This window comes from Ornithodoros turicata, chromosome 4, assembly GCF_037126465.1.
Source record: "Ornithodoros turicata isolate Travis chromosome 4, ASM3712646v1, whole genome shotgun sequence".
Classification (NCBI taxonomy): Eukaryota; Metazoa; Arthropoda; class Arachnida; order Ixodida; family Argasidae; genus Ornithodoros; species Ornithodoros turicata.
In genome coordinates, this window is record NC_088204.1 from 40,505,448 (window position 1) to 40,531,461 (window position 26,014).

Below are 26,014 nucleotides of genomic sequence, written 5' to 3' on the forward strand. Positions count from 1 at the left end.
GTCAATACACAGTTACCAGCATATTGCCACGAACCCAGCAGTTCTATTCGGCGTTACAACCTTTACACCCCAACTGCCACGAGGGTGTTAAAATACACCTTAAAAGGTGTGCGCCATGAACATTTTGATTTACACCCTTTAAGGTGTAAAACGATTTAGAGTGTACCACCAAATTCCGGTGGCTGCCGAGGACGTTCCCAAGACTGCCATGACGACGCTTTTCGGGCTGTTTGGATTTCTGCGGATGCCTTTCGGCTTGAAGAATGCTGCGCAGACGTTCCGAAGATTAGTAGACTCTGTCTTGCAAGTTTGCCGTTTGCGCTTTTGCGTACCTGGACTATATTTTCGTGGCCAGTGAAACTGAGGAGCAGACCGAAGCAAAAGGTGTCAAAAGAGGACTACTAAAGGTACAATATGGACATACACCACATTTCATCCCATATCGGTCACTAAGGGTGTAAAGTGAGGTGTTGAAAGAGGTGTTTACGTCCTACACACCTTATTTACACCCAATATGAACTGGAACTATGGTGTAGAAAATGGTGTTAAAATTCGTGAAAGAAAAATTATACTGGTTTCACAGCTCCGCTCAACATAGAATCACATTATAGACGATAACTAGATCCCGGATTCCTAGGCAAATACCTATTTTTTTTCGTGTGGTTCTAATAGTGCCTTTTCGATGCATGAGCACGAATTGGGTGCTGGGGAACCTCCTGTATCGATTTGATAGTGCCTATAAATGCCTATTCCGGCGTTACCGCCTAGCCTATTTTGGAGTACATGCCTAAAACTTCGATTAAACACGAAAAAAATCAACGATGAAAGTCACTGAAAAGGTTAGCCAGCTGTAGGGATCGAACCCACATCTACTGGATTGCCGGTCCAGGGCTCCACCAATTGAGCTAAGCTAACACGCCTCTCCAGCGACTTTCGGGGTGCGTCGTCTGAAGGGACGACAAACCAGCCACTCACTCTCACTCACCCTCCTTTCACTCTTACATATTTGCTCACTCATACACACATTCATACGACGGAAATCGACGCAAGCGGCACCTGTTGAACAAGAGATAAACTGATGTTCTGAGGCTGGAACAACACAGAAGGGACAGATACATCTTTCATCTTTCATCTTTCACTTTCATCTTTCATCGTTGATTTCTTAGGCAATTTGAGGCTTTGTTTGTATCTGTCCCTTCAGTGTTGTTCCAGCCTCAGAACATCAGTTTATCTCTTGTTCGAAAAAAATGCCTATAATGACCCTTAAGCGGTGGCGAAGCACGTGCTCGAGGCGAAATTGACATGGGTGACGTCGCACGTCATTTTGAAACCATCGGTCATTTCATAAGAAGCGAGTATAAAGCTATTGGAATGTAAGTCGAGAATTACAAATCGATTACTAGTACAGAGCTTATTCGTTCTTTCTCTCCATTCCAGCATTGTGGTGTCCCGTGGGTCCCGTAGCTCGGCATACTGCCGCGGGAGCTAGCATTACGTTAGCTATTTGAGAGGGACTATTTGCAAAAAACACTTCATCCTAATAGGTGTTTTCAGTAGAATATTCTAAGCGAAGCTTATCTATATTGTCTGGTTCGCCCCGTCCGCCATGTCGCCCGGTGCCCCACCAGCGGCCATTGGTAGCCTCGGTAATGATTCGTTGTTGGCCCTCGTGAGGAGGGTCGTTCGAGAAGAACTAGCTGCTCTGGGACACGTCCCGGGCCCATTCGAGGCCATCTCCCAACCCGCCGTGCGGCACGATGACGGTGCAATACGCCACATGGTCCAAGAAGAAATACAAATGGCAGCGTCATCCCTAACGGCACCATCAAGGACATGCGCCAAAGTTTGCAGGTCCCCACCCCCGTCACCTCCTTTGTCGTCGCCTGTCGGCACTCAGCCCACACAATGGCAGCCGCCACAAGATCTTACGACTGCGCCCCTCGCCGCACAGGTACAGGGCCGACGGACTTGGGAGCCAATGCGGGACGGACGGCCACGCAGCTATTATAGACCTCCGCCGGTCTGTTTCTACCGTCATGCGCCGGGCCACATTGCTCGCTACTGCGTCCGTCGACGGGAAGACTCCCGCAGGGACCGTTATATTACGCCTCCTCCAATGTATACAACACGCAACGATATTCGTCTCCGTATCCACCGCCGTTCGGGCCTGGATGGAGCACGCCTTTTTACAATAACACTCGCTCTGACTCTGACGGTCTAGCCGATGCACCGGACTACGAGGGACACCCTAGGAGGAAGCTACCACGATCGCCTTCCCCTCACCCTCGACGCAGGTGCAGGTCACCTCTTCACGAAACTACGCCGAAAACGTTCGCTCCTCCAAACTAGGCTGCGCAGCCTGTGACACTGTTGGGGGTCAGGTTGCGAACTGGACACGTTCTCGGAATCCCCCACTTGCTGACAATTACGTGACGTTGGACTTTGACGGCTGAAAATTGGAAGGGCTTGTTGATACAGGAGCTACGATATCTTGCATCTCGGAATCATTGCGACAACGACTGCGGAAAGTGTTGACCCCAATTGCGGCAGAGCATTGTGTAAAACGTGGTGATTGTAGAGCTGTTCAACCGCTGGATACTGCACTGGAAGAATAACCATTGGGGCGCGGCTGCATGTGATTGGTTTCCTGGTACTGTCACTGTGCATATCTGACGTCGTGCTGGGTGGGGGCTTTCTGACCTCCACTGAAGCTCTCATAGACTGTTCCCGGAAAATACTAGATATTGCGGCTGACACATCTTGCGACACTGGTGACGTCCCCACGGTTGTTCCCGTGTCTGCTCTAAAGGCCTGCATGGTTCCTGCACATACAATGGCAGCGATACATGTGAAAGTAGAAACTACGCTTCCCTCTGTAGAATGTATGTTCTCCTACAAGACGGATATTCTCCTTCTGTAAGGGTTGTAATTGCAAAGGGCTTGCTATTTTTAATTTCACTTTGCCATGTCGCTGTCGAGCAGTGGTACGTTGTCCCTGATGTTCGTCTCACAGTCTCGTTACAGGGAATATGTAAAAGACTACGCGGAGATCGTGAGTCAACTAACCCGATTGACTGGGAAAAGAATCCCGAACAAAGTACCGTGGAACGAGGAGGCCGAAGCATCGTTGCAGTCCCTGAAGGCTAGTTTGGTAGAAGCGGTGGCTATGTCAACCCCGGACCCTGAAAGACCACTAAAGACCACTGGGTCTTCACTAAACGCTTCGGCAGTAGCAGCTGGCGCGTGTCTATCCCAAATTGATGATCAATGAAAAGAACTGTCGATCTCTTTCGCTAGCCACAGATTCTCTGATACGCAGGCTCGTTGGGCGGCGATAGAGCGTGAGGCGTTCGCGGTCATCTGGGCGCTACAGAAATTTGACAATTGGGTAAATGGGGCTCAGGTAACAGTGGTATCCGACCACAACCCACTTGTCTACTTCACCTGCACGACGCCCTAAGGATCAAAACTCGCGCATTGGGCTCTAGCGCTTCAGCGTTATAACGTGAACGTTGTTCACCGGAACGGAAGCGCCCACGAGAACGCAGACGCGTTATCGCGTCCGAAGTTTGAGTAAGGATAGGGCTAGGTCAGGAACGATGTCAGGGCCATTGACCCTCACCTTCATGACTGCGTGAAAATGTTTCCTGGTCTGTTTTGTCACCGCCGTAGACGTGGACTAGACGGTGGCACGTGCGCCGCCCATTGTGACATTGTTGCATATATTACTGGTAAAAAGGCAGCCAACAGAAAGGAAGAGCTCTTTGGGCTCATCGATCTGCTTACCTGTGCTATTGACCTGCTTGTGACAATTGGCCTGTGACAACTTTCAACTATGGTGTATACCCTTTTTGTAAGGGAATCGCATTTTTCGGTTTATTTGCAATTATTTGGTTCCTTGTGGTACAAGAACTTGGTTGGGGGTTGTAAGGGTTGTAATTGCAAACGGCTTGTTATTTTTATTTTCACTTTGCCATCTCGCTGTCGAGCAGTGGTACATTGTCCTTGATGTTCGTCACACATTCCTCTAACAGAAAGGGGAAAACGGACGCGAGAGACGCACTTGGCCTTCCTGCTTTGTTGTCAGCTTTGAATAATCCCTTGAGCCAAGAACACTAGTGAAACTACGACAAGTTCAAGATGGCGGACAGGAGTTTAGGATTTAGACGAAGCTAACACGTGACTTTTCACGTGAGCAACATTGTTAACTTCACCAGTTAGGTACTTAGTTTCCGTTTCTGTGGAGTGCCTTGATTGGGCCCTGACTGGAGTGGGCAGTGGTCATTTTTGCCCCATAAAAGCGGGCGCAGGCTATTTTTGAGTAGCTCGAGCGGGGACCATTGCTACAGGAAAATCTGGGACCTTGTATCACTGTCCAACCCCGCCGGGTTCATGTCCAGCCAACTGTAAGCCTTGTATATATTGTACCATATTAAACCTTGTTGCTGTTTATGCCATCTACCTCGTCAGACATCCTTTTTGGAAACCAGTCCCGATCTCAAGGAACACATCCCGCACATCGTGGAGAGGAAGAAAGAACTTTTACTCCTTCAAACATCTCTGTGTTCACCATCCTCTGTGATTAGTGCGGAAAATGGCCGTAGTACGCTATGGATCACGAATTCTTCCCACGAAGACCGTTTCCTCGCTCCGGGAACTTGCGTTGGCACGTTCTCCTTTGGCACTCTGTCTCTTTCTGCGCTGGCTCTTTCGACATTGAGCACGGCACGGGGTATCTCTCCAGGTAGCAAGCGCGATTTGTAGACCTGCTTTGCAACTTCTCCGACCTTTTCGATGTGAGCGGTGTGCCCCTGGGTTGCTGTACCACGATGATGCACACCATACACACTGAGAACTCCCCACCTGACCACAGCCGACCCTATCGTGTGTTTCAGAGCGAACGTCGGGTTATACAAGACCACGTACGCGACATGCTCAGTAAAGGCATAATCCAAGAATCCTGCAGCCCATGGTCATCCCCGGTGGTTCTTGTGCGAAAGAAAGGTGGCACATGGAGATTCTGCGTTGACTACAGGAAACTAAACAGTGTCACCGTCAAGGATGTGTACCCTCTTCCACGCATTGATGATACCTTGGATTCCTTGCATGGTGCCCGATATTTCTCTTCAATGGATCTTAGGTCGGGTTACTGGCAGATTGCCGTGGACGAACATGATCGCGAAAAGACCGCTTTTGTGACTCCCGGTGGATTGTACGAGTTTCGCGTCATACCGTTCGGACTCTGCAATGCCCCTGCGACGTTCCAGCGAATGATGGGCATGCTTGTTCGCTCCTTTCGGTGGACGTTTTGTCTCTGTTACCTTGACGATGTCGTGGTCTTCTCTGAAAGCATAGGTGGGCATATCTAGCGTTTAAGAGCTGTACTGGAATGCTTTCGTGAAACCGGACTCCAACTGAACGCAAAAAAAAAAAAAAAAAAATGCACATTTGGTGGACACAAATTCAAAATATTAGGTCACGTTGTTGACAAAGACGGCATTCACCTTGATCCCGTCAAGATTGCCGTCCAACAATTTCCCAGTCCTGAGAACCAGAAGTCTCTACCGTCATTTCTTGGGCTCTGTTCGTACTTCAGGCGCTTCATCAAGGGATTCGCCCACATTGCTGAGCCTCTCCAGCGCTTGCTAAAGAAAGACACTGCCTTCGTGTGGAGTTCGGACCAAGAAGACGCGTTTTTATCCCTCAAGGCCTTGCTTAGCTCTCCACCAGCTCTTGGCCACTTTGTGGAAGGTGCGCCCACTGAAGTTCATATCGATGTTAGTGGACATGGCATTGGGACCGTTCTGATTCAGTCCGTGAATAGCCAAGAGCGAGTAATCGCGTAAGCCAGCCGTACGCTGACTGATTGCGAACGCAATTACACCATCACTGAAAAAGAATGCTTGGCAGTGGTTTGGGAATTGGGAAAGTTTCGTCCCTACACTCTTAGAAATGAACTTCACCACATAGCACGCTCCTAGCCAACCACCATCCCGATTGACAACGCTCTCGCCCCTGATTTGTTGAAAACGGGAGGAGGAGCCTATTTTGTGCCCATTATGCACGGCACAAAATAGGCTCCTCCTCCCGTTTTCAACAAATCAGGGGCGAGAACGTTGTCATTCGGGATGATGGTTGGCTAGGAGCGTGCTATGTGGTGAAGGTCATTTCTAAGAGTGTACGTTTACGGCCGCCCGTTTCGCGTCATCACGGACCATCATGCGTTGTGTTGGTTGACCAACATGAAAAACCCGACCGATGGGCCCGACCCTGGCCGATGGGCATCAAAGCTGCAAGAGTAGCATCTCACCATCCACTACAAGTCGGGAAAGGCACATTGGACGCTGACAGCTTGTCACGGCACCCAGCACCGGCCTCTGCGGGCCCATCGCCCACTCTCGGAGCGCTCGAATTTTCTGATATTGGACACCAACAACGCCAAGATCCTGCACCTGTTGACATTTTCAACGAACTTTCCTCGAACGCAGTCCCTGTCTTGCGGAAAGCCAAACTGTTTACCCTACGTAGTGGCATCCTATACAGGCAGAATTTTCAATCGCATGGGGAACAGTGGTTGCTAGTCATTCCTCCTTCACTTCAGCGCGAAGTTACTGCCACCTGTCACGACGACCCTGCTTCTGGTCAACCTTCGCAACCGGTTCTTTTGGCGGGGAATGTATCGTTCTACCTCCAAATACGTCAGATCCTGCGTTCCGTGCCAGAAAAGGAAGCCATCGACCACTTCTCCTGCCGGTCTACTGCGCCCCATTCCCCCGCAGAAGCGCCGTTCCAACGTATCTGCATCGACATGCTTGGCCCTTTTTCGTTGTCATCAGCCGGGAACAGATGGGTGATCGCATCTGTTGACTACCTCACGCGTTGTGCGGAGACACGAGCGACAGCCTCCGGCACGGCAGCCGATGTCGCGTCCTTTCTGCTCGAGCGTATCATCCTGCGGCATGGTGCGCCCCAAACCTTGATAAGCGACAGTGGCGCAGCGTTCCTTTCAGAAACTATCCGAAATGTACTTCGACTCAGCAACGCCGTCCACAGCACTGCCACGCCGCACCACCCTCAAACAAATGGTCTTACCGAACGTCTCAATCGCACACTTGCCGAAATGATACGTCACGGCGGACCATAAAAATTGGGACGTCGTTCTACCGTATATCGCCTACGCTTATAATACCGCTTGTCGGGCCACAACGGGGTTCTTCCCTTCCTTTCTGCTCTACGGCCGTGAATCGTCGTCTCTACTGGACTGCCTTCTCATCCGGTCTAGACCATCTAGATCCAGTGTCCGCCGCGGCTGTTTGCAACGCCGAAGACGCGCGTCAGCTGAAGCGGCTGCGCACCTTAGAATCCCAACAACACCAATCTACCCGTTATAATGCGTCGCATCGATGAGCTTCCTACGCTCCCGGTGATATGGTCTGGCTACTCGTCGCGTCGGACGCTCTGAGAAACTCCACTTCTTCCAAGAAACTTCCACGATACACCGGCCCTCATAAAGTTGTCAGCCGCATCTCCGTAAACTATCCGTGTAAACTATCGCAGAACACCTGCGGTGCAGACTGCCCACGTCCTCCGCCCTTTCATCAGCCATGAGGACCAGCCATCGGGGGGGGGGGGGGGGGGAGTAATGTGAGGAGACGACGTGGCAGACTAAGCGTGAGAAACGCGCCTGCAAATACACCATTCTTTTGGTCTGCTATCTGTCTGGCGCCAGCTGTTCACAAGCTCCTTAACAATATGTTTTCAGCGTCAATAAATTCATACATGTGCACTCCTTCGTCTTCTGGATTGCATATTCTGTTTCCCGATAATATTAGCAGATGGCCTGGCGGAGCGCCGGAAACCGGGGGGGGGGGCGAATCCGAGGGAGAGGGTATAGGAGAGAGCACGCAGCGCACACGCGTACTTCGATCAAATCAGTGCGCGCTTTTTGGCGCTAGATTCGGCCCTGCCGTCGCGATTCGCTAAGGATGATCACGTGGCCGAAAGGGGCTGTGGGTTTCGTGGCGAAACTGTGGAAGCTACAGCTGCACTCCACTGCCTATGTGCGTCGACGGCACCCTACTCTCGAGCTATACACTATCCATACACTTTGATCTTCATCAGTGTACGGCTTACCACTGTAGCAATGCCTTCAAAGTACGTGAATCGTATTGCAACTAAGAAGAAGAATTACATGTTTACATAAGGAAAAACTAGACCCAACATGCAGAGGGGCTATGCGACAAACGAAGTTAGGCGGGCACGGTGCATATGCTTCGCGCGTGTGGTTTAAGACACGCCATGTTCATTGCTAGTTGTTGCTCGATATTTGAACGTCGCGTTGTTTTGTGAACAACTGTATACGTGATCATTATGCTACATTCTATTGGGTAAGAATTTCCCGTACCGCACTGTGTATGTTTTGAATGCTTCGCGCCTAGAGCTTCCTTCACAGTTATCGACATAACAAAGGTGGCCGGCGTATTCGCTGGTGTGTACGGGAGGCCTTACATTTTACATATCTTCTATTGCTAGCAACAACTAGTAAGGGCGAAACCTTCTGCAACATCGGTCTCTTCAGCCGAAAACGTCTTCGCAAAAGTCACGGGCATTTGTACACCGGCATGCGAAATTCCGCCGCCCAGAAGGAGCGTTACACACCACCAGCCAGCAGTAGGAATCTCCATTCAAAAAACTACAACGTGACAATATTGTTTACCTCGAAGGTTCATATGTTTTCTGAAAAACGACAATAAATTGAGAAAACTATAACATGAGTGTCTTGCTCAGAAAAGGAGCTCGGGATAAAGGACTTCAGTTGAAGCTCTTTTTGTATATAAAGAACGATGAGTTTAACACAAACGTGAGATCGAGACGCCCAATATGCTGCTCTATCTTGGTTTGGGAGCCAACAGAACAACTGTCTAGTTGAACGGCTTTTGTTCAAAGATACTGCAATTAAATAATTAAGTGTTCGGGAAGGCTGACTATACGTGTTTCCTGCCAGCATAAATCTCACTTACACATTCATGTAACTTGTCGCAGGTGCTATGGGATATATGGTGCGCATGGATGAGAAGGGCAACGCGGAAGGCAACTACACTCTTATTGCCCGTAAAGAAATAGATGGATCACCGGGAGAGTATGGCCTCTTTCCTGTCGGCATGTTTCAGCTACCGGAAAACAGCTCAGACTTGCCGGTACCCGAAAGACTTTCCGGTTCATGAAACGAGTATCTTCCGAAGACATATGTTTGTATTTTCTTTGTAGGTCTTGAAGCTCCTTTACGATATCGGCTGGGTAGGAGACGGACCACCTGTTGACGAGCCTCCCTGCGGGTTTCGGAACGAAAAATGCGTATGTGAGTCCCATTTGGTTTTGACCTTGGGCTGTCTGTTGGATTGAATTTTTTAAGGAGGTTCCGAGCTCTGCCCTTTCAGCTCCTGCTAGTTCGTTCGGGGTATTAGGAATGTAGCTATCGCGATGTAATTATGAAGAATTGAGCATGAACGCGGCGCTCTTAGTTGTACTTTTGTGTTTCATCCTGTATATGGATGTGTCGAATTATGTCGCCTCGTAGCCTTGAAAATAAGATAATACAAGCTTTGAAAAAAAAAAAAAAAATAACGCTCTGTGGGCAGCCGCGTTTCCAAGGTACGCACAATTTGTCTGTGGGATGCACAGACTTCCATATTTCACCAACTGGGTTGTTGCCTCAAACTCTTAGCGTTCCAACTGGGAAATATCGTTTAAACAACTGCTACAGCAGCAATGCAGCGATAACTGTAATGCAGCAATCAAAGCTATCCGCCGTATTCTTGAACGAGCCTCGACTCGAAACTCGACTCGAGCTGCTCCTCGAGGGCGGTTTTGCGCTTCATAAATCGACCTTGACTCGAAACGCCCCTCGAGTTGAGGAATTCCTCCGTGTATTCCTCCAAAATCTCGAGGTAACATCGGTGCTACCTCGAGAACGCTCCTCAACTCGAGTTTGGCTGGTGTCATGGCGGAAGACGGGTCGTTCGCTGCGTCCATCGACTGCGTTTTGTGCCACGATGGCATTTAACTGGGTGCTGAGAACATTACCACTGAGCGACAACGTTCAATAAGGGGCCATCAAACTCCTTTTGACCATTTTGATGATCACGAGTTCCGCATATGGGATACGGTACCGCTTCATGAAGAAAACCGTACGAAGCCTTTCGGATACATTGCCAGTGGAGGAAAATGTGTGCAATCGTGGGCTGCCTCTACCTCCTGTGCTACAGCTGCCCGTCGACATGTGATTTTATGGCGTTAGGACTTTTCGAACTGCCACGGGAGACATTGTGAATGTGTCAGAAACGACGCGGTGTGCCGCGTTGTAGAGAAAATCCCACACCTTCTCGCAAACGCACTTTTCAAGACAAGGTGTAATAAATTTTCCTTCTGTCGCGCTATTTAGCACAAAAAGGTGTGTTTTAAGGATGTTTTCACGCAAAAAGTGGTGCAAAAAAAGAAACAGTGCATTGACTGGACATCTAAAAGAAATAAACATCAGATCTGCCTCCTCAATGTTTTTCCGTAATCTTTATGCTGTATCAAGCTGGCCCAACCCCTGCTCCAGCTATCACCGAAACGGCTCAACAAATCTTCCATTCATGTTTTTTTTTTCACTCGTTTTCTTTTTTCTTTCTTTTTTTGCAGTTGTTGTTCCAATAGTACGAATTCCGTTTGTTGGGTGGGGTAACAGGCTCCACCGTTTAGGCAGAGCGCGATTGAGGGCCATAAAAGTTCGTATACGACATGCTCGCGGTGACTCCCCAAGAATGGTCTCCCCGATTCTTTGCTGGGATGTCGTTGTAAAATCTGTTTTGTTTGATTGATTGTTTATAGCTACCCTCAAGGCGTTGGGTAAGCGTACCCATCCGCTAACAAACAGTCATTCACGCCACATATTGTAACATAATAGAAGAGCGACAAGCAGTGACATCATCTTTCATATTATTTGATACGAGGTGACCATGCCATTTAGCTAGCTGCTGCCGTTGTGGTTGTAATTGCCACACCAGAAAACTAGGAAACCTATCAGTCTGTTTCCCTGTTCGAAACACCTGCACCCTTCTTCAAACACTTGCAGACCTATGTGTTTGTATTTGTAATGCACGTAGGTCGAAATAAAGTAAATAATTACATTTATTTTTCATGCCATAAGTGTGTTTTAAGCACGATAATTAACATTTTCGAGTGGTCCCAAAAGACGGCTGAGGACGAGACTACAACTTTATTCGAGGACGGTTTCTGGAGGAGCGCCTTGACGGAGGAATGCCCGAAGCGGGTTCATGAAACGCATGGGCTCTTCGAGTGGAGCAGCGCCACTTTCCTCCACTCGTTGGAGTCGAGGCGGAGCGTCGAGTCGAGGCTTGTTCAAGAATACGGCGGTATGTGTGCACCTGTCGCTTGAAAACGACGCGTTCTAGAAATTCACGAAAGAGAAAAAACGAGCTGCAAATAATACTAAGTACGTAGATACTTTAACAACCATATCTGTAAGTGTTAATAGACAGTACACTGCGTTTTTGGAGCACCCGTTCACGACTTCAGAAAGACATAATGCGACAATGCCAAATATGCGTCAGACACATGGTTAGGGTGACTTCGTGGTCCTTATGGTATATACGCCTAACATTTCCTGAGTAATTTCTTGGCAAATTGTCCAACCTTCTGGAGCATGGGCTTTATCTAGGCTTATTCACGCAACCTTAGAGGGTTGAAAGCGACGGTAAAATTATATCACTGTTCGGCTACAATCGAAAGCCTTGAAGCGTAAAGCAATATTTTAAAAGAAAAAATCCTGAATTCAATACTGTGTATACCAAACCAGCTTTCATGTGACTTACACATGTGGAGTTTCGCCTTAAAGAAGCAATAAGGTGACATTTAACGTCGCTGGAAATCTAGCCTCATCTGTCAAGCTGTCGCTGTGCGCGTTATGGCTGTGCAATCGAATTTACAAAAAAAAAAAAAAAGACGGAGACGCAGACGCCCGGCACGATTCTCGCGTGACGTATGGAGGCGGGAGATGTTTCTCGAGGTAGCTTCCAGAAGGGGACCCCTCTTTAGTGAGGACCTTCTGACCTAACCGGCGGCACAGTCTCATGCCCGCACCGCCTAGTCCGTGCCTGGGGGGGGGGGGGGGGGCAGACCCCCCCAATCTGTGAAACCCAAACTGACCTGACCTCACTAAAGTGAGGTGAGCCCCTTCTGGAAACTACTGCAAAAAAACAATCCCATTGGAGGCTCCGGGGTCGGATTCCCAAACGCGATCGTATGTTACGCTAAGATGCGCTAAGACGTCGTAGCCTGCGACGCGCGTACGACGGCGTCCTAAGCGCGATTCACAAAGCTATCGTAGTGGAGAGGGTACCCCCTTTGACGAGGGAGAGGAAGTTGCTCGCTTCCTGTCACGTGCACCTCGGAGAGAAACAGCCAAAGGGTGCGAGACTATGCTTTCGCTATGGTAACGATGACGAAAATTTGTAATCGCATCAATAAGAGTCTTCCCATTAGAAGAAGACGAAGTTGTTCGTCCCCAAATGTTTTGTTACTGCACGTGTTCTCGGTCTTTCGGTAGCCATAATGAATGCCATGCAATCACAGGAGAAACGCGTTCGATGACACAGCAAATATATTCCCAGTAAGTTCGTCTCGGGGAGGGGGTGGGTGAGGGTGTTTTGTAAGCGGTGTGTGGCACTCAGTTTTGCAGCTTTTATGGCTTCTTTTGCCTTTCTTGCAGACAATGTGGAGGGGTATTGGCGGTGTCTTAGCGGGGTGTAGGGGATGCTTTAAAAACCCCTGCGACCCGATTTTACGGAGCACAAAGTTGAAGCATTTGTTGAAGATTACCAAGCAAAAAAGTGCCTCAGTGTCACTTCGGAGATGGTCTCGAAGGTTATGTGGCTAAGTGCAATGCGTTGGCGCGTATTACGGAGTCTTTGTTTGCCGTCTCCAAATCCACCGCTGCCAAATAACGCCGCCATATTTCTTCGTAAGACTGCTCGGGAGCTCTCGCAGGATTCCGCCGTAAGCTGCGAAGATTTTGCGACGCGCGCCCTTCGTGAATCTACACTTCGTCGTAACTTTCCCGTACGACGGAGATACGACAGATTCCGTCGCACGAGCTCTTTGTGTACCCGACCCACGCACCTTGTTTCTTTGTTTTTTTTCTTCGCAGCTCACGCGGCGTTTATACATGCTTGAGCTGTGCCGCTTTACGTTACTCGTCACGACGTCCTCTCGTTCTGTGATGCGCTCTTTTCACGAGGAGAAGAATTTTTCAAAGGTGTGCGGAACAGAACCATCGTGCTCGCTCTGTATGTCACGTACGCTCATCGCTGTTTCGCGGGAACTCATTTTATTCTTTAGAGAAAACTCGGCACCGAAAAACGACAGAAAAAAAAAAAAGGGTGTCACCTCAGTGTACCTTTAAAAGGGTTGTAGTACGACATTGAACAATTATCGAGTGCGTGATTTCGAAGAGCGCGCGTCGATGCTGCCCCAGAAGTTATCCCACACCAAGCATGTGGCTCTGCGAAAGTGGATCTGTTGCTCTACGACTACCTCACCTATTAGAGTACGAACCGACTATACTTCCGGCGAAGGTTCGAGGCGTGCCTGTCTCGTCTCCACGCCCACCCACCTGTCCTCCCCAGGCGAATTCTTCCTCAGCCAGAGATAAGTAATATTTGTGTAGTGAATGTGTGGGCCACAAGCTACACACAGTACACTGAGCACAAGTCGTTAGTGATGTAATGCTGTCTTATGTGAGAAAGTCTTAGCTTCTGCAAGATGCAACAGGTCACAATGCCATTGGTTCCGTACACTGATCAGTGGTACCTATGCCTGCAAATACGAGTAAGAAAATGAGCACCGTTTTACCCAAAAAACTAGAAGCTACCCAATGCAGACACGTTTCACAGTTAAACGATGCACATTCCGAAGAAACTAGCGGTAGCGGTAGCGAGCAATATTGTCAATGAGCTGCTTAACATTCGACGAACACCAAAATTGTCACCCTGACTTCTGCTGCTTCTCGAACGGAACAGTGTTATTTCACATACGTCACAGATGGGAAAACGTATATTTGCGAAAAGCTGTGCAGCAACCCTGCAATGAATATTGTAAGAACTATTGATATCCCTACTAAATGGCGTATACATGATACATGCACTATACGGACAAAGTTGTTCGGCGCTGCGTGACGCATCGCGTTACGTTCGCAAGCTGGTAACACGTGCTGGCGTACAGGCGCCTGAAAAATATTCCATACAACACTATTCAGCAAGTATAGTGCTCTGACATGCAAAGTTGTCTCATTGCTCGCGTGCTAATCGTGGATGGTACCTGGAGCTCGCGTGTCATGCATTCCGCTCGCTATCCACAGGTTCATTAATCGACAATACGATTTGAAAAGTGGTATGACGGAATTCATATGGTATCTTTTCTTGCGCAGTGTGGAAGATTATTCTAGCTATCTCTGGAGGAACAGTAGCACTGCTTTCCATTGTTGCTTTCATTGGCTACCGGTAAGTTGGAAGGCAATCGAATTCATTCCCGAATAGAAACTTTGATGGAAAATAACTACTCTATGCAGGTACTGGGCATACGAGCAAGCACTTGACAGTCTACTGTGGAAGATCGATTTTAAGGAAATTCAAATCAACGAGTTTACGCCTACTAACAAGACGACCAAAGTATGATGTTTTCTAAAAGGAAGGGAGGGTAATACGAAGAATTGAATATTTTTTTATGAATCAAGGCGGGCGATTTCTCTTCGTCGAGGGAAGCAGCTACGAAACAAACGACGTCCCCACTAAATCACAACAACTACAGCAGTTGGACAGCGCAAACAGAACACCCCGTTTTAGGGTACAAGTACTTGTTAGTATGCTGTAGAGCCTCGAAACTTTGCATACTTGTGCTGCTAGGATAGCACCCGTGGGTGCAGGGGAAAACGACCACAAGTTATACACAGTGTCTAAAAACACTTGCAGCTGCTGTTCTTGCAGACCGGTGGCAAGATCCCTCGTGGTCGCTTGTAGAGGAAAATGATTCCTCACTCGGTCCTCGAAAAGACCCCAGCTTGGTTGCGTGAAGTTCAGGTCGAAGTACCGCACAGGGCGTGGGAAATGCGCAACTTCGCTTTCATGCTTGACGAGCTTCATCATCTTCATATAATGTCCCACGTGCAATGGGGTAGGGTACCGCACTGGCGCGGTGAACACCCCATCTCATCGTCATCATTTATTGTTGTTGTTGTCAAGCTATAGAGTCACCAATCGTCCTGTGCGTGCTGGTGCGTTGTAAACATGATGCATGGCACCACATTCTGGTACTATCCACGGATCATTTGGTGCACGTGGTCCTTCAGAATATCACGACAGTTCTTGGTAGTGTTCCTGTCAAGAACAATCAGTGGGGCTATTGAATAACAGGATAGGGCAGGAGACATTCCTGTCATGTGGAAGGCTTATCTTCATATACACCCTTACCAGTTGAAAGAAGGAACGGGAGGAGCTCCCATCAGAGTACACTATACAAACTTAACACAATCCAAAGTTCAAAACTTCTTCTGCCATTACCCTCGAAGCCGATAGCAGACAGTAGCAGTAAAGCCGTCGATGTGCACTCTGCTAATGTTCCCTCTCTCATAATAAACAGAACCGCCCCCTCCTGTTTCGGGGAAAATTGAGGAACCAAGGTTCGTATTCAGTTATGCGGTGACCAAAGCAGCTAGGGTTATTTGTTTCCTGTCAATATCAAAACATCCTTTTCAAACTCACTCTCACCACAGCTGATTGTGGTAGGCCAACATGACAGCATGTAACGCGCGCACAGTGACTGACACTAATAGAACAAGGGCTGGCAATCCTGGCATTAACAGAGTTGATGCGCGAATGAAAGAAAAGAAAACGTGAAATACAGTGCCAGGAGTGAATAAAAGCAAGACTGAAGGAATTGATGTCAAATACACACATTGTTCTTGTTTCATGGCTCAACAACAAAAAAGTGAAAATGTTGATAAATCCTACTGGACGAGCAGGACATGTCATGGCTACAAACAGGTCACAACATTTAAGGTTACTATGGAAATGACAAGTGCTTCACGAAATCTGCTTTTTGCGATCCATCAAAAGTATATATAACGTCGTGACCGTTATACAAAATGGACGCTGACATCTGATTTGACACGAAGTCAGAGAGAATCAGCCGGGCTAGGAACCATCGCAAAAAATTAAAAAAAACGTATACCAGCAGGAATGACTGCACCTAGTGACTGAAGTGAGCTCGTTTGTTAGAGCACTGTTTGTCAAAACGAGGGCGGAGTTTGGACACAGCAACTCTCCGTTCTGGCTCGATGTTGAGCTGCGGCCCGTACCTTGTGTTTGTCGACACCACAGCGGTAAGCCAAGTTAGCAAAAGTATGTCGTGGCAAAGGGAAAAAGGATCCTCATGACTCTAGTTATGAAGAACGTGTAGTTTCTTGGCAACCCTACCCAAAATTCGGGAAGCGGCTTCAGCGGAAACTCTTGATGTCGCTCTTTCAGGTTCCTGAGCCGCTTTAGCGACCTCACACTGAACCTGCCGCGACCACCCTGGGGGTCACGACCAGTTTCGGAGGTACTGGAATAGACAATCGGTGACCCCTCGACTCGTCGAAGTATTCCACCTAGACACCACATAAACAATGTAAATGCTAGCATTATTGTGGCACCCCCAGGCCTTTCTGTGCGGTGTGAGCGATTTGTAGCCCTGATAAACTGATTTGTAGCCCTCAGCGGCGATAGGTCGCGCGACTGAAAGCAGAGTGTGCGTAGCCAACACCGCCTGGATACAGAAAGTCTGCTCGTTCGTCGACATGACGTAACAATTAAGAGTCAGTAAATCAGGACCGTGTTTTCAACGGCGGCAGCCAATCACGAACTTGCTTTCAGCGGTCGTGGCCATGAAGACGACCCACCGTCGTCTCCGAGTTGTGATTGAACGTCCCCGTGTACTAAATGGGAAAACTTGGAAATAAAGCGCACACCAGTCTCAGTGTTTCTCAAAACTGGTTTGCTTGGAAGCATCTTGCACTTTTTGTCTAAATATTTAGGTCTGCAGGTTCCAGGTGAGCTGCAGTCATTTGCGGGTTCTCGAATTCGCAGAACGGTGAATCGCAGTACCAGACGAATTTTGACTCTTAATGTCCACGTAGCGAAGGAGGGAGAGGAGGCAATGAGCATGCTTTCTGTATATAGGTGGCGTTGTTGCAGCGCATTAAGGCGTGGAGAGCTGGGACGCGGCGCAGCTCGCGAACTCATGACGGGTTCACTGCCAACACTGCTCGCAGCATGGTATCAGCCCACATGGCTGCGGGTTCACGAGAGGCTGGTAGAGTATAACACCGGTTATGTGTGCTGCGTTTTGGTACGAAAGGTGGTCATGGAACGACCAAGAGAAAGGCCTCTCACTGCTTCACACCTTGCTTCATCGTGGGCCTATGGACAAAGACAAAGAGATAAACGATGCGCCAAACATGTCCCTGCGCAACGACTGCGGGGATCAACTAGAGACAATTCCGTGTCGTTAGTAGGCGATGATCTTCCGTTTCAATAGCAATATCTAAGTGATCAGTTTTGAATAACTTGTTAAATAGGTGATCACTTGGGTTGCTAATCATGTTGAGAGCGTGCGAGCTGAGTGGGCGTATGCGCTCAGTGAGGTGTTCCAATTTGCATCCGTTTCCGCAATTTTTAACCGACTATTACCCTTGTAGTAATGAATACATTTTGAGCTAGAATTGGGTAAATCCTGCATACGCCCGCTGTTTCTGTAAAAGAAAAAGAAAGGAAAAGAACAACAACAAAGAAAAACAGAGGTTTACTTAGCAAATATCGGACTTCAATTGGGAAAATTCACTTTCTCGCGAATTAAATTCGATAAAAGTGCCTAGAAGTAATGGCAAAATCTCCCCTGAGATAAATAGCGTGATGACATGATGTCCAGACAGGTAGATTTTTAAATAGAATGTTATGACACGTTAGGTGGTACACCATGTATGTGTAGCCACATTTTATTGAAGCAGCGTGGCCCAACGTGTCATGCTGAATCTGCCATTTTTCTCTACTTCCAATTAAAGTTCCAAACTCCGCCTTATCGAAGATGATCTTGCGTATCTAAACACATGCTGTAGTAATTATATGAGGCTACAAGGCATGGGTGGGTGGAACAGCACAACTGAGACCTGTGTGACCATCCGTGACTTTGTTTCCTGTCTACGAGTATGTCTCTTCGTAGCGCCATTTAGCTTTCTGTTAAGCAGTCCATGATGTAAACCATGTGGAAATGCACTGCCTCCGTTCCAAGACTGCAGTCCACGCTCGCGGTGAAGCCCGCCCGCAGTACCCACAGGGAAGACACATAAAGGCCAAATGTCGAAGCCGAAATAGGAGGTTTATTGACCTGCAGGGCGGGAAATTCATTGTACGTGCCACGGACAACAGCTCCCACCTACGTAGTGGACCACAGAGCCCTTTTCCCCCGCTCGCCTCGTGTTTTCAGTCGTCTTTACCAGCGGTTCCGCACCCCTACTCCGAGTTGCTTCCAGTGGTTGGTGTCGCTAGTGCCCTCCGCCGGTGTGCGACAAGACTTCTATAGCTCCCCACATTCCCCCGACCCAAAAAAAGTCGAGGGGAGCGAAGCTCAAAACTCCATCATGTTGGTGTTGACGTCCTCTGCTGCTGACGGCGCTACAAGGCCCCTTGACTGCCGCCAGGAGTCCTGGAGCAGGAGCAAAGACGCTGGAGGACCTGCACCGCTGCCTTGACGTGTGTGTGACCGACAGCACGGCCCTCGTAGCCTCTGCCTTCGTGTGGTGTCTACGAGAGTAACTTCCTTTGCATGTGATTCTAAGCACGCTGTGCAAAGTTAAAGTTACCAATGGACATACATAACTTGGTCAATGTAGCATCTGTCGGTACTTCTAGAAATTGTAATTTTCTTCTTTTCTGTTTTGTGTGAGCGCTGTTTAACTTCGATTGTTTTCTATCTGTGGACAGGCACTCCACGTCATGCAACAGCCTCTCGTACAAACTTCGCAAGTGTCGCTGTCTTCGCATCCCGAAGCGGATTTCCGCTATTCCACCATATACAGCCAGGTTGGAATGTACCGGGGGCGCCTCTACGCAGTGAAGCGCATCCCGCACAAACGCGCGCGTGTTGACATCACCCGAAAGATGAAGAAAGAGCTGAAAACGGTCTGTTCACTTTTCATCGGTGGTAACCTATCATACATTATTTCCGCTGTTCTACGTTAGTGAGCTCGAACCTACACCTGCATTGCGAAACAAGCAAAAGGTTGCAGCCACAAATAATAACATATACCCGTTTGTACTGTAGGGGACACGGTTGTCTAAAATCAACACTCCTTGGTTTATCTCATTTCAAATCTCCAAGTGTTGCAAGACTATTTCTTTCGAGTAATAAACACGAGCAGCAAACGGACCACCTTCAGTACAATATTGGCACAACCCTTTGAAGCGCAACAGAGGTAATATGAGACGGCGAAGTACTGACAGACGAATTTAGCTAACCGTGTCCCCAACAGTACATACCCATACACAGCTGGCATTATGTGATCAAGGCGTCGTTACTCTGTGACGAAGCTTACGCAACAGCCACACAACATCATAATATTGAATTGAGACCCCCATAACATGAATTGCGAATCTGTTTTAGTTAAATCTGATAGCGCAGATTACAGTTGACCGTACTCACTTTCTGACCCCACTCCTTTCACATAAAATTAGTTAACTAAGTGCCGGCCATGAGGATGAAGAATAATGGAGTCATTGGATCACAATGACACAGGGTCGCCTCGGTGCTGAAAAAATTCGGAACCACACCTATCGGCGGTATATATTCCGGCCGCATGTCTGACACGCATTGTTTTTCTCAACGTCCTCAGGGCCACCACCTGCGGACCCTAGTGGCGGTCACGAAACTTCCCGTACGGCGACGTCCTGGGACACTTTGCACGCTCCCCCTACCAGACGCGAGGAATTCAAAGATGCGAAGGAAAACGCAACACTGAGCTTGATCAATAATCTTTAGTGCGTTTAACCTCCTGATCGTTGCGCTCACTGGCTGAACTTTCAAGACTCGTGCTGAGACACGCATTATAAATTATCAATAAAATATTTGCAGTTTTACTTCTTTAGTACACTGTTTAGGTCATCTCCTCCTCTTCCAGAAGTGTGGTCGAACACGCGGCCTTATTGGGAAATGGCCACCAAAATTCAGTCATGTGTATGCTTTACAGATGCCGCGACACCGCTAACGTCCTATACACTGCCTACAAGGCTATTGCAGTGTAAACTACTCTTGTTTCAGTTTCACGTATTCGTCGCCTTTCAGATTTTCCACTCACAGGGAGCATTTTATTGAATCCCCGCTTCAATCCGTGACCTTCTGTTTTAAACTTGCATGGTAACTTTACGCATGGAATGTTCTCTTTCTTTATATCGTAGGTGCGTGATCTGCAGCACGACAATCTCAACGCCTTTATAGGAGCATGTATTGATCCTCCAAATATATGCATCATCACAGAATACTGCTCTCGGGGAAGTCTCATGGTAATGTTATTTCCAGACCCTCCAAATATATATGAACCCGTGTTCGAAAGAAGGAACCATGACTGCTGACGAATTTCTCGCGATTAATGTGACATACTCCTTTGACGACACTCAGAAATCATCGGAACGCCTGAGCGCTAACTTGAGTACCATGAAGTGAAACTCGATTGCAGATTACTGTTAATTAAAAACAAGATAATTATAATGTATAGCTTTATGTTCAAGAAAAACAAGAAATGAGCATGACTGAAATGAGGTTCCTGACCAATGCATCGACACACACTTATGAACAGCTCTTATTCTGGAGATTTGGGCATCTCAGATTGTTTGCATTCCCTTACCCGTAGAAGATTTCGCCAGCACTTAAATCGAGTCGTTATCAACGAGCCCTACTTTTTCTGTTGGTTATCAACCAGCCTATTTTTCTTATATATACTTTCTTTTCAAAGGACATTTTGGAAAACGAAGACGTAACCCTCGATAACATATTTGTGGCCTCCCTGATAGCAGACCTTGTTCGGGTAAGAGCATGAGCATTCGCTTTCCTTGCAGGGACTTTTTATTTATTTATTTAGTTAATACTGCAGACTCAAAATGGGTTCATATAGCAGGGGCACTAAAATTCATGAAGAACATGCAAACAAGCACTGTCGCCACTGAACAGAACGGTTAGAGCAGTCTTGGGTAGTAATTATGTTACAAGTACCTTGTAACGGTAACTATAGTTACCGCATTTAGTCCAAGAAACTGTAAAATGTAACTGAGTTACGCAGGTATGGCAATATTTGGCACGCGTCACTTCCCTAGCGTCACTATATCGAAGCTTTAAAGCCCTGCCGCTTTTCCAACCAGGAATTCCATGAATTTTGTCATCTCATACGCAGCCAGGACGGCCTAGATCAGGGGCCTCAAACACACGGCCCGCGGTTCGCAGTCAGCAATTCTGTGGCCCGTGGACTTTTGATCGCCGAACAGAAGGCAACTGTTCGCTAAAAAAATCCAGTGAAGGATTACGAATGAAAACAGCTTTTCGAGCGTTGTTTTTATCCATGCACGGCACAGTGCTGATCTTGTCCATATGAGGTAGCACGTACGTGTGTGAGCGCTTCTGCTGCTCATGAACATCAAGTTACGACCGCAACGGGGTATTCGAGTGCAACTGCGAACGACTAAGTAGTAAACAGCCAGCTTACGAGCTTATAGAAGCAGCAGCCTCTCCAACCATCGTTGTCATTCCCGTGAAAATAGAAAGGAACAGCTATGTGCGAAGGCTATTGTATTTTAACTCTTTACAGTCATATTAATGTAACATGCCCGAAACCATCCAGTGCGAATCAAATCCGATTTTTTTTCTCCCACTGTCGTCGCCATTTCTTTGTCACGTTGGAAGTGTTAGGAACGACGACAATACTGTGCGACAATAAATAGGAGGATATATCCCGAGCAGTCATAATGGTTTCTGAAGAACCACGTATTGTTTTCAAGCTCTTTTTTTTTAATTGAATACCCCAATAAAAAAATGAGTACCCCAGTTGCGAAGACAGATGTTTCTCTTCGTTTGTCAAGTGTAGTTCTTTAGTAATGAATTGCGTACATACCGTCCGGCTTGACAGACAATACACCACTCGTGCACTCGCGTACGCGTTATTTTATGGTATATTAGGATGTCTTATGGTAATTGCGGTCTTTTTTTCTTTGCGGCCCCTCATGGTGTAGTCTGATGTCAAGGCGACAAGCCACTCGATGTGAGTTTGAGGCTCCTGGCTTAGACTAACTACCAACGTGGTGTCTAGGCCCATCAAAAGTCCTCTGTTTATAACACTGTATATCTATGGTAGGACGGCACCAGTCCGAAAACACAGTTTTCGAAGTTACATTTATTCGGGTTTTTTTGTTAAAGGGAACAGTGATGTGGCTAAGTTACTTTAACGTGGTAACTGATGTAGCTGTAACTAGTTACATTCATTTCAGAAAGAGTAACTGTAACTCTGTTACTAGTTCCGCAGGGTAACTGAAAATGTAACTTAGTTACTTTTTAGTAACATACGCATTTCTGGATCAGAGTACACTACTCTATCTACATTATCACCCATAAAGGCTGTGAGAGACAAGTGAGGGAATTGGGCCGACGTAGTGAGTTGATGGTAGCATTTCCTTGACCTTGAGGACGGCGACAACACACGGGGAGACAGAGGAGTCCCCTCAAGCTCAAGGAAAGGTGTCATCTCCGATACGCCAGCTCACTTGCATTTTGTTACTTTGTTCATCGCAAGTGAGTTCCAGTCTTTAATAATTCCAGGGCAAAACATAATATTTAAAACAGTCAGTCCTGCACTAGAATCCTTTCAGTGTATTGTGATGGCTTGGACGTGAGGACACAGGGTGTTTGCTCTAACGTGTCCAGAAATTTTATTTAAAGCGAGCGATAAAAGAGAAACGGGCGCTACTTTTCAGCTACTTGACTAAGAAACAGGTGCTACTGGTAAAGCAGTACCTGTCTCTTACTCAAGTAGCAGAAAAGTACCATTTGCTTTTCTTTTATCGCTCGCTTTAAATATAATTTCTGGACACGTTAGAGCAAACACCCTGTATACCTATAGCTACGACCTATAGCTATAACCCATATAGATGTACCTAACTATAGCTATAACCTATAGCTAGGACATATACCTCCGTGTGGAGTAATGTAGTGCCGCTGATGTATCCGACATTGACCAGTGACTAATTGAGAGAGAAACTTAAGTATGTGGGTCTTTCTACACTATTTTAAAGGCACTAGATCATTCCTAGCACGAAGGGTGAGGTAACTGAACCGTCTGACGACGGTCTGAGTTGAAAATAAACCGCAACGCTGTTTTTCAGACTCAGGATGTTGCATATAGGTTTAGGCATATGCGCCACAAAGAGTCTCGTAATATTCTAAAATAGGACGGACGAAAGTTCGAAACGTCTTTAACTTGCAGGGTTAGTCTTGCAAACGTTACACATTTCGATCGCATCGTAACAACAGAAGACAACAGAACCCAAACTTCGCAGGCTGATACCCATTTGTCCGAAGTTTTATTGGAATTTTTTGCAGTCGTTATGGTCATGCAGAAAGGGCATTCAAAACCTCGCCCCATGAATTTTCAAAGGCCTATCTCGCACAAACCCCGCCATTTTTTCTTGTGTCTGCCTCACATCACATCACAAAGGCGGCGCTGCCTACAACGATGTGACATGTCCATGCTGACCTAATCCTCTTCTGTATGCTGGCGTCACCTGTGTGTGGCGAACTGAAAATAAAGCGCACTGAGGAGAAAATGGCGGCTTTTGAGTGAGATGGGCCTTAAAATATGCAACTAGTGAGGGTTTATTCGATTTTTAATTCGTCTTCTATAGGACCATAACACTCACAAAAAATCCCCACATTTTGAATTTGGAAGCGCCAAATTTTGATATGCAAATGAGACGCAACCAGAACTACGCACTTGTTCAGCGCAAAAAACGATATGACCTACGGCTCATCTGGCCGTCAGATCAGCACCTGCTCCATTCAGGTCCGTTGCTACAAACTACGTGGTCTTCCAACGCGAACGCCCTTTGCTCCTTTTGCGCTCGAGAAGTGCATGGTTTTTGTTTCGGTTCATTTGCTTACGAAAATTCAGCGATTTATGTCTCAAAGTGCGTGCTCGTTTCAGGATATTAAAAAAGAAAGAAAGAAGGGGCATTTAAGTGATGACTGGCTCCAATTTCGCTATATCGGATTTCTCCGATAAACATCTAATTAATAAGTAATAATTACTCATAGGTAATTAGCCGTCCAGTAGTTGCACCCGCTTTCCGACAGGATATCCGCAAGGCCACTTTACCTAATGTCATGGATTGGGAAAAGTACCGCCATTCCTTGATCTTTGCCGCCGCGATCTTGGAGATTTAATGGCGGCCGTACCATGAAAACCTATACTATGGCCGCCATTAAAGTCCCAAGGTCGCAAGCGGCAAAGCGAAGATGTCGCTAGTTTTCTCAATCCATGGACTTTACCCACGCAGGAAGTGTTGACATTAGTTCCTTGTACAAATCGCTTTAACTTGAACAATAACTTGCTGTGAGACACTCAATGAATCCTATGAAATACTCAGCGAAATTGACAAAAAATAATGTCGACTTCTCCACCAGCGTTTAAAGCTTTGGCAAGGTCGTGCGAAGTCGTGTGTAATCTGTGTCAGCGTATTGTTAGCGAGTTGCTCATCGGCGTTTCATTGTCCGCGATGTGTGTCGTCTTGGCGATGTCTGCAGATTGTGACTCATGTGAATAGGGTATTCAGGTACCGGCGCGTCGTTTTTCATATTGTAATATGCACACTGAGAACAGCTTTCGCAGAACATATTTCACTCTAACAGTCGTTTACCACTTTCAGGGAATGATCTACTTACACGAAAGTCCCATAAAGTCTCATGGCGACCTTCGTTCCTGTAAATGTCTTGTCGATAGTCGTTGGGTAGTCAAAATAGCGGATTTTGGGTTGCACGAGCTGAAGGTCGGCGCAGACGTATCTTGGATTGCCGCAGACCTAGACAGAGAGTGCGAACGTACGTGCCCAGTAGTATTCTGGCGTCTGAATACAGACGCCTGTCTAAGATGTTCAATGACAAAACATAACCTTTATTTGTCCGTAGGGTTCTTGTGGAGAGCACCTGAGCTTCTGAGGGATCCGCATGCTCCTCCATGGGGCACAGCCAAGGGAGATGTATATTCCTTCAGTATTATATTGTACGAAATAATAGGAAGGCGAGGACCATATGGCCGAACTGCTTTGACACCTGCCGGTAAGCTCACAGACGGTGCCGGCATTACAAATGTGTCCACTCGTCAAGGCCTCTTTAGACCACCTCCCGTAGTTTATATCTCAGTAGGTAGGTCAGGCACAAGCGTCTCGGCTACTCCCATACGTACGCTTAATGGTCCACGACCCACACTCGATCGAAGTATCGAACAACTGCCATCACACCCAGACGGTGACCGCGCCTTTGCCGTGAGTTTTTCGCCCATGACCGCGCTCGACTGAATGCGGCGATTAATGCTTTTGCGCCATTCTTTCTGTATGTGAAAGGAACCTGCGTTTTTGCGTAACGCGATCCACATAGACCTTGATCTGGAGCTTTCTCATCGATGACTTGATTGATTAAATGTAGGAAATAAAATATGAGGACTTGAAAGTCGAAGATTGCTCGGCTATGATAGTGTCGTATATCAAGTACATGGCGCGCAAGAACATAGAACACAGAGAAAGGTAAATACAGGACGAGCTCTGTCGTTCACAAGTGAGGTTTTTGTAGACTAGTTAACGCCTGCGTGCTTTGTCCTGTGTACACGGGCTCC

The 26,014-nt window shown here is 47.3% G+C and overlaps 1 protein-coding gene across 1 annotated transcript in view; it reads left to right on the forward strand.

The window, feature by feature from the left end:
* LOC135391451 (guanylate cyclase 32E-like) overlaps positions 1–26,014 on the forward strand; it is a 709,869-nt gene that overhangs the window by 658,697 nt on the left and 25,158 nt on the right. The window contains exons 8-16 of the mRNA XM_064621704.1: positions 9,043–9,197; positions 9,268–9,358; positions 14,489–14,561; positions 14,630–14,729; positions 19,077–19,274; positions 20,547–20,651; positions 21,101–21,172; positions 25,053–25,224; positions 25,312–25,461. Coding sequence (XP_064477774.1) covers positions 9,043–9,197; positions 9,268–9,358; positions 14,489–14,561; positions 14,630–14,729; positions 19,077–19,274; positions 20,547–20,651; positions 21,101–21,172; positions 25,053–25,224; positions 25,312–25,461 — 1,116 coding nt within the window. The remainder of the gene's footprint in view (positions 1–9,042; positions 9,198–9,267; positions 9,359–14,488; positions 14,562–14,629; positions 14,730–19,076; positions 19,275–20,546; positions 20,652–21,100; positions 21,173–25,052; positions 25,225–25,311; positions 25,462–26,014) is intronic.